Source organism: Hippocampus comes, unplaced genomic scaffold, assembly GCF_001891065.2.
Source record: "Hippocampus comes isolate QL1 unplaced genomic scaffold, H_comes_QL1_v1.1 scaffold29, whole genome shotgun sequence".
In the NCBI taxonomy this organism is placed as follows: Eukaryota; Metazoa; Chordata; class Actinopteri; order Syngnathiformes; family Syngnathidae; genus Hippocampus; species Hippocampus comes.
In genome coordinates this window covers 1193073-1205762 of record NW_017805820.1, presented here as the reverse complement: position 1 = coordinate 1205762, position 12690 = coordinate 1193073, and the positions used below count along the sequence as shown (strand labels likewise).

The following is a 12690-nucleotide window of genomic DNA, read 5'->3' as shown; positions in this document are numbered from 1 at the left end:
TTTTCCAAAACAGTGACTTAGCCGCTGAGTCAGATTGAGGATGAGGTGTGGGTGCGTGTGGTTTTACTTCATGGAAGAATCGTGTCCCTCTTTTCAGCGAATGCAGTGAGCGCCAGGCCGTGAAGAAAGTATCTCGTGGAGTGCAAACTGATAAAGTGTCTGCCGGTTAGAAAGTGGTGGGTGGCAAAGGGGTCCCGCATTGAGGAGCAACTTAATGAGAACATAAATATCCGCGTGCGCACACAAATGAATGCTCTTTGATCCGTTCTAGAAAGTCCAACACGCGAGGTCCAAATAATATTTGCATTCAGATGCAGTTTTTGGTCATTCATGATGAAGCTCAGAATGAGAACTTTTGAGTTCACGGTGACCGCCAGCTCATATCTGTAAGCATGTTGGATGTTCAGGAGTGCATCAAGATGAAAACTCATTTCATAACAATGACAATATTGTCAATTCGAATAATGCGGCAGGCGGCAGTTACCAAAGACAGTAAATGCCAGTTACAGAACAGACAGTAAAGAGCAAAACTGAAGGCTGAAGGGCTCTCACTTTCCCAATAAAAACACAAGACTAATGCATCGAGACTCCATTTGCCTCTACTCCCAAGACACGTCCTGATTCATCAGCCCGACAACAACACCCCCCCCCCACCCCCCAACACACACACACACGCATGTGAATGCGTCTGTCTGGAAATGACAGAGACGGGAGAGGAGGTCTGGGAATGCTGAGGAGGGTAGAAATGGGGAGGGGGGGGGGGAGTTGGAAAGTTGCAACTTCAGGGCAACATAGACCACATGCTTGGAGGAGGAATGCGTGAGTCTTTGTAGGCGAGCAAAGGGATAGAGGTGGAGAAAAGACGTAAAGAGGGAGGGATCTCAAGTCAGCTGCAGTGTGGCTGGCTCGCTGCATGTCTGAATGAAAGGACCTCTCTCTCTCTCACTCTTCCTCCCGTGCTGTCTGCGTGCAGGCTGTCCGTTCACCGGAGCGCCCGAGCACATGCGCTGAGAAAACGAAAACAAGGACGCGTCGTTTTTCAGACAAAAGGCGACATTGGGCTGAAGCAGCGGTCGATTCCTTCATTGCACGTTTTGCATCTCTTCCAAGAGGCTGGATTGCATCTTTGCCATGAGGCTGTTTTCGTAAGGATTGCTCAGCATCAGGCAACTGCTTTTGTTTTGGGCAGTTTGTCATGTGACGGATGTGAGAACTTGATTGATTGAAGAGCAGCGATTGACACATTGAGGACTTTGGGGGCATCATCCACAAATCACCTGGGCAGATGCACAGCAGATTACCGCAGGAAGCGCTGGACCTGGATCACTGCACCCTCTTTTGTTTTTTAACTCTTAGCACAGATTGTCATGCAGGTGTGATATGCGGGGATATTTTTCAGATTTAACTGGAGTGAGCTGTCAAACAATTTGCGAACAGGTGTGATGAGTGGTCAGTGTGTTTGATGTACACGCTCACAAACAAAACTCCAGGAACATCACTGATTCACAATCCGCCGTCAATTGAACTAACCTAAATGTCGTTGTTAAAAAATATGTCTAATTTCTCATGACGCCTGTTCACGTCACATTGATGGTTTTATTTACATCTAACTTCACACTTACCATTCACAAGCTGTGCTGAGTTATCACATTACCAGCAGGTTAAATCAAACCCTACTGAACTTTCTTTGAAAAAAAAAAATGACATTATTAACATGCATCCTGAACCTGCATCAGATCCCGGGACGGGACTTGCCGCCTCATCTCCTTCTTACCATGCTTCTCCTGCTCACCCAAGCGGGGTCGGGGGGCTGTCATCCTCAGTGTTTGGATTACAAGCCACCGTTTGAACCCCAGAGGCCATTGCTCTTCTGCAAAGAGTATGCCAAATTTGGATGCTGTGACGACGAAAAGGATCATCAGCTGTCGGCAAAGTTTTACTCCATCATGGAACACTTTGATCATTCTGGTTACGTCACCTGTGGAAGGTACATACGAAGCATCCTCTGCCAGGTGAGCGTGAGATACATTGTGATTGCTGACTACCGAATAGATGATAGTGATTTGATTGATTGGCCCTCTTATACTCCAAAATAATACAAGACACAGAACATCACACAATGAGCATGTCATAGTAGTAAAAAAAAAAAAAAAAAAAGTTTACTCGTCCATCCTTTTGCTACGTTGTTCTCATTTGGGTCGCTTGTGAGATGGTGCCTGTCACAGTTGACTTTGGGCCAAAGGTGGGGTACATCCCGAACTGGTCGACAGTCAATCGTTGGGTCCATATTGATGACAACCAACACAAATTCGGACCTATGAGCAAAATAGTAGCTATTGTGTTTTTAGGAAACGAGCGGAAAACTAAGACAAGCACAGGGAGAACATGCAAAGCTCACCCATGACGGCTGTAGATGAGATTTCAACCCCGAACTTCCGAACCATTAGGCAGACTTGCAAACCAATTAACTGTACTGCTTTGAATTTAAACATTGTGACCAAATTGATATCACTCTTCATGGCCCCAAATTATGCTGTATAATTGACAAAAAAAAAAAAAACAACCAAAAACGTGTGACACAATGGCCCCGCCCCTTATTATGTTGCTCGAAATATAAATTTCAATTAGACATAATTGCAAAGGAAAGCAAAACTAACCAATGTGCCGTCTTTCAAATGAGCTAAATAATGTTTCATGGAACTTTTTACTGAAAGAAACCGCGACATACACCGTATCAAATGTTTGTCGGAATTACGCTGGTCTCGAACTTTCGAGTGTGTTCATTCTCATTAGACGACTGAATGACCACATCGACATACACGTTGCTTTAACTTGAGAGGCAGCAGACGTGGTCTGAAGGAGTAGCAATTAAAGCTATTTTCAAAACAATGACTCACACTGCCCCAGTCTGCTGCAATTTCCTCACAGAGGACTCGCACTCCTAATAAACAGCTGTCCATTTCCGCCGAGGCGATATTTCGGGCTCTTTTCTGGACTGAGTGGTTCTTCAAAGTACACGGAGCTTTCCTTGCTCGCACTCAAACTCCCACAACTCGCTTCCTGGCGCAGCGAGCCGCCAAACTCTTCCCGCCTGCCGATTGCATAATCGAATCCTGGTTGTGCAACTCCGAACTCTAAACCACGTAAGTGTGAATTAAAAGCTGTCTAGCTCAGCTAAAGACTGGCCCATAAACCTCCCGACAGGACTTAACATAGAAAACAAAAAGTGCATGATGTTAAGACAATGACGAACCCTCTGACTCTTTTAAGTACAGGTTTGGAACACGATGGTAATTATAGTCTACAGAGGTGCTCTGAAAGCGGCACTGTGCTTTTGGAGTGACTTAACAGTTAGCTGAGTGGAGCTTGAAAAAAAGGCTGCTCAAATTAATGCCATGCTGGTCGTTATTTATTTCTCAAAACTTTTTTTTCTTTTATTTCTGCAATTGTCACTTATTGATGGAGACCCCCACTGAGTTAAAGTTTGACCACTTCCCGGATACAATTCTTTTGATGAAGGCACTCCACTGAGAGTCCGTCCCTGTTCCAAGGGACACTGTGGGAGCCTCCTGGCACTGATATCAGTGAGAGTGAAAGAGACCCCTCCCCCCGCCCCCCCCACCCCCTCTCACAAACTTCATGGACCAAACAAACATCCACATCCTCTTCTGGCCAGGGGGACAGGATATTTGAATTTCCTCCATGAGGGATAAAGAAATCAAAGAAAAGATTTTCAATGAGATAAGAAATACATTGCACAGGGGATAAAATGATGGTGATTAAAAATGGAACTAGAAGCTTTCGATTGTGGTCGGATCTCTGTGGGCGTGTGTTTGTGTGTTTAAAACTACCAAACCTGCAATCAAAATGATGGTTGCATTCACTTAGCATCAAAGAGTTACTGCGTGCGCTCCCATCTCTGATTTGGAATGTTCATCCATATGCCAATGGTACACGTTGACGTTCACATCACGTTTTTCGTTGCAGTCAAGTCGGCGCTTCACACATGCCTGACCGACATCTGACAACAGTAGCGGAGTGACTCAAGCACAGAGACTTTTTCTTGTCATATTTCAAATAACACACACAATATATGAAAATAGTTATGTTTATATAGCTTCGGTAAACAGAAGAATTTTAAGTAGACGGTTTTATTCCCTCTTCCAGGAGCTGGATTCACAACACAGCTTTGTGAGGTTTGTAATCAAACTATTCTCCTTTCGGATGATTACGGTTTTGTCACTAGTCCATTTCCCACTTCTGTGTTTTATTTAGCATAGCCGAATAGATGGACGCGGTTTCAGTGAAGTTGCTTGAGTGTCAAACAGTCCGCTTACCCCCACCCCCTCTCACAAACTTCATGGACCAAACAAACATCCACATCCTCTTCTGGCCAGGGGGACAGGATATTTGAATTTCCTCCATGAGGGATAAAGAAATCAAAGAAAAGATTTTCAATGAGATAAGAAATACATTGCACAGGGGATAAAATGATGGTGATTAAAAATGGAACTAGAAGCTTTCGATTGTGGTCGGATCTCTGTGGGCGTGTGTTTGTGTGTTTAAAACTACCAAACCTGCAATCAAAATGATGGTTGCATTCACTTAGCATCAAAGAGTTACTGCGTGCGCTCCCATCTCTGATTTGGAATGTTCATCCATATGCCAATGGTACACGTTGACGTTCACATCACGTTTTTCGTTGCAGTCAAGTCGGCGCTTCACACATGCCTGACCGACATCTGACAACAGTAGCGGAGTGACTCAAGCACAGAGACTTTTTCTTGTCATATTTCAAATAACACACACAATATATGAAAATAGTTATGTTTATATAGCTTCGGTAAACAGAAGAATTTTAAGTAGACGGTTTTATTCCCTCTTCCAGGAGCTGGATTCACAACACAGCTTTGTGAGGTTTGTAATCAAACTATTCTCCTTTCGGATGATTACGGTTTTGTCACTAGTCCATTTCCCACTTCTGTGTTTTATTTAGCATAGCCGAATAGATGGACGCGGTTTCAGTGAAGTTGCTTGAGTGTCAAACAGTCCGCTTACTCAATTTTTGGCTCATGCGAGATCACAAGTTTTCTTAAAATCTCCAAATCTAAAAACATTATTTGTCAATATGATCCAAACAAAACTGTGATATGTATCATGCTCACCCTCTCTAAAAAAAAATAAATAAAAATGACCAACCCCAAAAACAAACCTTTCAACCTATTCCATGAATGATGTCATTTCTTCATGCAAAAATAAACCCGAGGAGGTAAATACACTCAGATGATACAGTCTTGATTTTCCATGAGCTAATAAATATGACGACGCACTTTATCAAAAGTGTCATCAATCAAGAACAACAACCGTGAAATCTGCTCTTTTCTTGTCAGAGAGGCAAGTCCGGTTCACGGCCACAAACAACCACACCACGGTTTGGATTTTGTGTCTCCGCGTGCCTTTAGTTCACCATTTTGGGTGTGGTCGAGAGCGCGGTTTTGACTTAATAACCGGCTGAACCTTGTCTTGTATCCATTTATAACATGCTACACGTACACAAGCGCAAACACACGCACACACACACACACACACACACACACACACACACACACACACACACACACACACACACACACACACAAACATGAGCTGTTTAACCAAAGACTTGGCTGGACGTCGGTGAGGCAGCTGCAAGGAAATAAACACGCACGTCGTCTGTTTATGTACATTATTAACTTTCACTCCTGAGATCAACTACGGTATATTGTCAAATGTACTCATGACTGCAGCGCTTATTTATTAAGCCTGAACAAAGGCATCCAGATTGCCAAAACAGCGCAATGATCTCTCTTTTTTCCCTTGAGAGGACAAAGGAAATTATCTTTGACCACATGAAGGCACAAAAATGTCGCTGATGCTTTGTTTAAGTTTTTTGCAAGCTTTTTTTGGTCCTCGCTCAGTTTAGTGGAAAGAAAACATCCAAAAATCAACATTTAGGTATTTCTCTGCCACAGCTGTTTGCAGTGTTCTGTTTGCATGCTTTAATATAAATAGCATAATAAGGTCGGTCATTCATCCATTGTCTTGGCATGAAGCCAAGTTTTCTGATGCAATCTGATGACATCACGGAGTGAGCTGAAAAAACGAGCTGCTGAAAATACATTATGCTCATTGGTGAATTTCTCACAGAATTATTTCTTTTGGCATATAGTTGATCCATACAGTTAAATTGAAAGCACTGACAAACATGATCAATACCAGAACTGTGTACTTTTATTCCTGTGAATGCAGGATATCTCATTATGGTTCCCAAATTTCAGGATTCCCAGCTTCTTTGGTCTCGTGCAATAATTATAGCGTTCGAAAAGAATTGAACAGCGTTACCGTGGGAAATGTATTTTCGAATTGCCGTGTCATTGCTGAAATTTCTAACCCTGTGCAGGAGTGTTCCCCATATGCCGCCCACCTGTATGATGCAGAGGATGCAAACACACCCATGCGCATTTTGCCCGGACTGTGTGGCAACTATTGCAACGACTACTGGAACCAGTGTAGATACACATTAAGTCTCCTCCTGGAGGACCAGGGCAGCCCAGGACAGTATGCAAATCTGACCGCCACACTAGAGGAAGATCACAGACTCTTCTGTGAATTTCTGGAGCTAAAGGACAAACAGTACTGCTACCCTAATGTTTTGACAAATGCAGGTATGCCGACACAAACAGATGCACGGTTACAATCAGACGCGCATGAAATGTGGAAACTCAATGAGGATTTGTCAGAACAAGAATCTTGTCATGTCCCTGTAATGTAATCACAAAAGACGGCAAATCAAAAGGATTCGGTTTCCTAACAAAGAAAAATAGAATTACGTTCCAGGATGGCAAAGAAAAAAAAGTCATATTGTCAAAATCATATGTGCTAGCAATCGGCCTACAAAGCGGAAGTGTTTCGATAATAATTGCTCAAAATATCTTTGTAATATGTTCACGTCGTTAGCTTGACGCTCCTCTTGCCCATCTGCAGAACTAAATGCTAATCTGGGTTCTGTTCGAGAGGACACCGAGGGCTGTCTAGAGATCTGCTTGCAGGAAGTTGCAAACGGGCTCCGGAACCCGGTGGCTATGATCCACGCGGATGACGGAACGCATCGTTTCTTCGTGGCCGAGCAGCTGGGCTACGTGTGGGTCTATCTGCCGAACGGCTCCAGGATCGATCGTCCGTTCCTCAACCTCACTCGGGCTGTGCTGACATCACCTTGGGCTGGAGATGAGAGAGGATTCCTGTGCATAGCCCTGCATCCAAGGTTAGTTCACTCCCATTTTTTTTTTTTGTACACCTTCCAAGCGATGATAATTTAAGAAAATATGGAGCTGTTCACACTAAAACAAATTCCTCACATCTCGGGCGACTTTCTGCCAAAAATCAGTGGCTATTTCTGTCCATTCATCAAAAAGACCTTTTGTATTAAGTCAGCGGGCTCCGACGTTGGGCATAGGGGGCCTGAATGACAGAATCTCTAGTCTTAGTTCATCCCAAAGTTGTTACGCACATATCAATGTTAATCTGTCAAGTTTCCATTGGAAAAATCAAATCCTCCAGTGTTTAATTGCGTATCTTACTTACCTGCAGGTTCACCATAGTTAGAAAAGCTTATGTTTACTACTCGGTGTCTGTCAAGAGGTCGGAGAGGATACGTATCAGCGAGTTCACACTGTCGGCACATGACGACAACCAACTTGACCATAACTCAGAGAGGTGAGGGGGAAGGTCCTACATCATTTTGGGCAATAATTCTACCTTGAGTGTAGTCTGCACATGCACAATTATGAATCGAGCTCATGTTCTTGTTTTCGCCCCCAAACTGTAGAACCATCCTGGAGCTGGTAGAACCAGCGTCCAATCATAATGGGGGGCAGCTTTTGTTTGGCCATGACGGATATTTGTACATCTTCATTGGAGATGGTGGCCGAGCTGGGGACCCCTTTGGAAAGTTTGGCAACTCGCAGAACAAGTGAGTATTATCAAATCATTGTGTCTCACGCATGTGTGTGGAGAAAAATGGATATGCATTAGTAATACTTAATACCAAATATTTCATTTGTATATTATAATTACATTCCTGTAATTGTTTTGATTAAAATACAAGAAATCTGTTGAATCATTTGAACAACTAATACCCAAGTAACAATGATGCTAACTATGTACGTAGGGTCATAAATACCTTAAGTATTGTTAGGTTTACACTATAAGGCCTGATTGGCCCTTTCTTAGTAGTTCATTGTGTTATTTTATTTTATTCTACATTTGTTGTACAATAGAACAACACAAGTTTGAAATTAATGAAAAAAAAATCTGTTCATAAAATGTTTAATTACTCTATAAATTATCTTTGTTGTCAGTACCAGTGCTTTAAAGCCGCCAATTTAAAAGCAATGACAAAATGGTTGCTGGTCCACAAGTACCATGTACTTGTCTCAACTGGTCCGTGACGCAAAAAAAGGTTGGGGATCACTGGTCTAGACCGCGCGACTTTCCTGTTCTGATTTTAAAGGGAACGAGGGGAGTGGCTTCCATTAGTCGTGAAACAAGCCAGCTGCGTGCATCCCCATAACGGCGCAAATGCCCATTTCTACCTACAAAAATAGGAAAAGAAAGGAATCGCCGCTAATGTCCACAGTTAGACCTCACTTTGTGCTGGACTTGTACTGGACAAAAAAAAAAAGTAGGGCCCCCAATCTCATATTAAATGGATTTATAAAAATGAGTGCAGACATAATTGCCTACCCTGTGTTCATAAACATTGTTACTCACCTCTGAAATCTGGTCAAATCATTACCTAGTTAATAATGGACTATGTTTCCCCATGGGTGTTTTTATTTTCATATGTTGCAGTATGCAATTTAAAAACCAATGAATGCTATTAGATGTCATCATCCACTCCGATCAAGCCACAGTGACCCCCGGCAAAAGCAGCCAATGTGGCTGTGACTCATCTGCTCGTATTTGAAGAATAATGTCACATAAACACTGCGATTGGCTGACAACCAGTTCAGGGCGCAGCCCACCTACTACCCGAAGTCAGCTGGGATCGGCTTCAACACACCCGCGACCCTCGTGAGGATAATAGAAAATCGATGAATGAATGTCACATCACAGTCGCATCATAAATAGCAACCAAAACAAGTACCGGTACATAGTTTGAAATAATCATCCATCCATATTATATTTCATCTTCATACCATATAATCGCCTGTGTTACTAATCTCTGTCTGACGAACTCCTTTTTGTGGTTCAGTGATTGCAAAGTGAAACCACCTCTCCTGAAAGGTACAGTTTAACTGTCTGAGTGGTTGTGTTGACATGCAGTTTAACTCCGTGGGGAATGAAGGAGGGTACACTTGGCCAAATCTAATATTGACACGACACATTGCGGGCTGCCACACTTTGGAATTTGGAAGGTGGTGAGGAGGGGAGCTTCGGGAGAGAGAGAAAAGGCTTTTAGAAGTGGTTGCTGCAGTGCATCAAAATTGAAATGTGAGAATCCAATCCAAGAGATGTTTCAGTTTGACCGGGTTGACTGTTGCCGGGTGGTTCAATCCAAAGGATGGCGAACACGCTTTGTCGAAAATAAAAACGCCATGAAGACACATTCTCTATGTTCTTCGAACTCTTCAAGTCACACTCTGCTTTCGTAGGTCAACCCTCCTTGGCAAGGTGCTACGTGTTGATATTAACGACAATGATGATGGTGCACCATACAGCGTCCCTTCAGACAACCCATTTCTGGGAGAGAAGGGGAGCCTCCCAGGTACATGCGTGGCAGTCCTATAGTCATGCTACAAATATTGTGTGAATTAATTGATTTGACAATGTCTATTTACTCCTGAAATGATATCGAGGTTTTATCCCATTTGCATTCAATCTTCGCCCTGTTCATTTGTATGTGTAAAAACGTCCCCTTGCAGAGATTTATGCTTATGGCGTGCGCAACATGTGGCGTTGCTCTATTGACCGCGGAGACCCGAAAACAGGCTTTGGCCGAGGCAGGATGTTTTGTGGCGATGTCGGCCAGAACAAATATGAAGAAATCGACCTCATTCTCAAAGGTACATTGAAATGATTTTCCCATTGTGATCCAGACTATTGCTCTTTGTAAGAACGTGCTTTCGTATTCCATTTTTCAGACCATCATACCGAGTAAATAAGTTTATTCCACAGCTGCTCCAAATCAACAACAATGGGGCATTTTTATCCAGAAATAGTGATCCACTTTTATGTGGAATTCTTTTTGTGCTCCCCAAGCTCTCCTCTTCACATTCCGTCAATGTTGTAGATGCTCTCCAAAATGATATTTGGGCTAAATTTTAATGCTGGCATTATTACGTTTACCATAAAGTTTTGATGTATTGTTTTACAAGCAGACAAAATATTCTGATCAAGCACATTATTATTTCTTGATCAATATGTCAAATTGTCATTATTTGCTGGACAGGAAAAAAATAGATCTAGTGGTTGAATGTTATGCTTGATTAATCATGTATGAAAGTGCTCATGTAATTCAAAATGTGTTTTCAGTAAATCTCTGTTGTAAGAATGATGCTTTTCAATATATTCTATACTTTTAGTATAGCCGGTTTCGTTTCAAGTGAATGATGAAGACCCCGATAACAACTGGCACTTCTTTCTCATGGTGGTCACTCGCCTGGTCACACATTCCTGTGTGGTGATTTTGTGGTTGGTCACTCGAGCACAAACCGCACAGCCCTGCCGATTCCGATGACGATGGAGATGCTGGCTGACGACATCATAATATATTCAGGCACCTGCTAGTCATTCCTGCGTCGGGTACAATGACCCTTCTACGATGTACTCCTCATCCCATAAATGTGTGTTCCTCACAAATGGAAAAATAAACGTGCATTCCAAACGGTATAACATATAATGGCAAGAAGCACTGTTGAAAAAGGGGAATACCAACTGCACAAAAAGTTCCGTTTAATATTCATAGAAATGCATCATCAACAATATGAGGCAGTTTTTTTTTTCATTATGAAGGAATGAAATGTCATTTGATAGAAGGTGTTCCATTAACGATGCCATGTGTTTTAAGGAGGCAATTATGGATGGAGGGCAAAAGAAGGCTTCAGCTGCTACGATCGCAAACTCTGTCGTAACTCATCGCTAGGTGAGGCGACTTGATTTCACTTGTTTTATGCTGTGCAGAAAGCCGCCGCAAACCACTGGGAAGTTTTCCATTGCAGGGTGTGAAACGTGTTCACGTTACCATGCATGTTGTATGTGCCAGTTGCACGCAAAGTTATTCCATTCCATTCGCTTACAATGCAAGAAAAAAAAAATAGATACTCCTGACCTGTTATGAATATTTACACATTGCAATATCTAAACCTAATCTGGAAGATTCTGTTTATTTAAAATTCCAAACTATGAAGGGCAGCACAGTTCTCCCTGTCCTTGATATGGGTTTCCTCTTACATTCGCAAAAATACGCATTTTGGGTGAAATAAATCATCTAAATTGTCCTTGGGTGACAATCTCAAGTGTGCATGGTTGTCTTTACGTGCCCTGCGAATAAATGGCGACCAATCCTGAGTGTACTCCGCCTCTCACTCAAAGATCAGCAACAGAATGAAGGCAAGTGGTATAGAAAATTGATGTATAGATAAACTATATAATGAACAAATGATCGACAATGTTAACAAGGTCCACAATTAAATATGACTATTCATTATAAGCAAATATTTTGCTCTTCGTGTGTCAATGAATACATTTGGTCGCTATTCAAAGACTTCTCTCTAAAGACAGATGTGTTTTATGTTACCCAGATGACATCTTGCCCATCTTTGCCTACCCCCATAAATTGGGCAAATCAGTGACGGGGGGTTACATCTACAGAGGTTGCCAGATGCCCAACCTGAATGGACTCTACATCTTTGGAGACTTCATGAGCGGGTGCGCACTTCTGTCACGCTTTCATCTCCACATTTCTCTGCAGGCTTTGGATTAAAGGCCATTTGAATGTGTGCGTTAATGAATAAAATATGTTCATTGCTTCCCAGGCGCCTGATGTCCTTGAAGGAGAATGTGATGACAGGTGAATGGCAGTACAATGAAATTTGTATGGGAAGAGACCAGACCTGCAGATTCCCCAAACTCATCAACAGCTACTATAAATACATCATTTCATTTGCAGAGGATGAGGCAGGTAAGGACTCCTCCTGTCAGATACCATGAGGATGTACATAAATTAGTTTCAGGTTAATTGTGGAGTGCGGGTCTACTCAAGATTATAAAATGAAGAAGAATTGTAATTATTCCTCAGCCCTACAAAGCAATGACATTTGGCCCGATCCACAATATACAAGGAATAAAACGTTCTCATCAACGTTCTCCCCAACACGACTAACAGCCAAGAGCAACATACTGTTTGATGATGGCCAATGGAGCTGAACCGAGAGGTCATACCATCAAATCGAAGTTTCTTTCCAGTGCTCTGCTGGGAATGAAAACTTAAAATGGTCTTAATCTTGAAGGACTTTTTGTTTTATATTGAAGTAATAGCACTGCTCATTTTGTTTCTTTCATTTCTGTTCAATGTATAAAGTGGATGAATGAAAACATGATCTCACACCTGCGTGGACACAAACAGTAAATACATTTTAGTGTTGAATT

The 12690-nt window shown here is 42.3% G+C and overlaps 1 protein-coding gene across 1 annotated transcript; it reads left to right on the top strand.

The window, feature by feature from the left end:
• The first annotated feature begins 1679 nt into the window (after nucleotides 1-1679).
• On the top strand, nucleotides 1680-12369 carry LOC109525500 (HHIP-like protein 1). The gene is made up of 10 exons (XM_019886043.1): nucleotides 1680-2012; nucleotides 6440-6704; nucleotides 7024-7303; nucleotides 7630-7755; nucleotides 7868-8011; nucleotides 9696-9808; nucleotides 9966-10106; nucleotides 11111-11185; nucleotides 11844-11970; nucleotides 12078-12369. The coding sequence occupies exons 1-10, from the start codon at nucleotides 1701-1703 to the stop codon at nucleotides 12250-12252; spliced, it is 1758 nt and encodes a 585-aa protein (XP_019741602.1). The 5' UTR covers nucleotides 1680-1700; the 3' UTR covers nucleotides 12253-12369.
• Nucleotides 12370-12690: the final 321 nt, after the last annotated feature.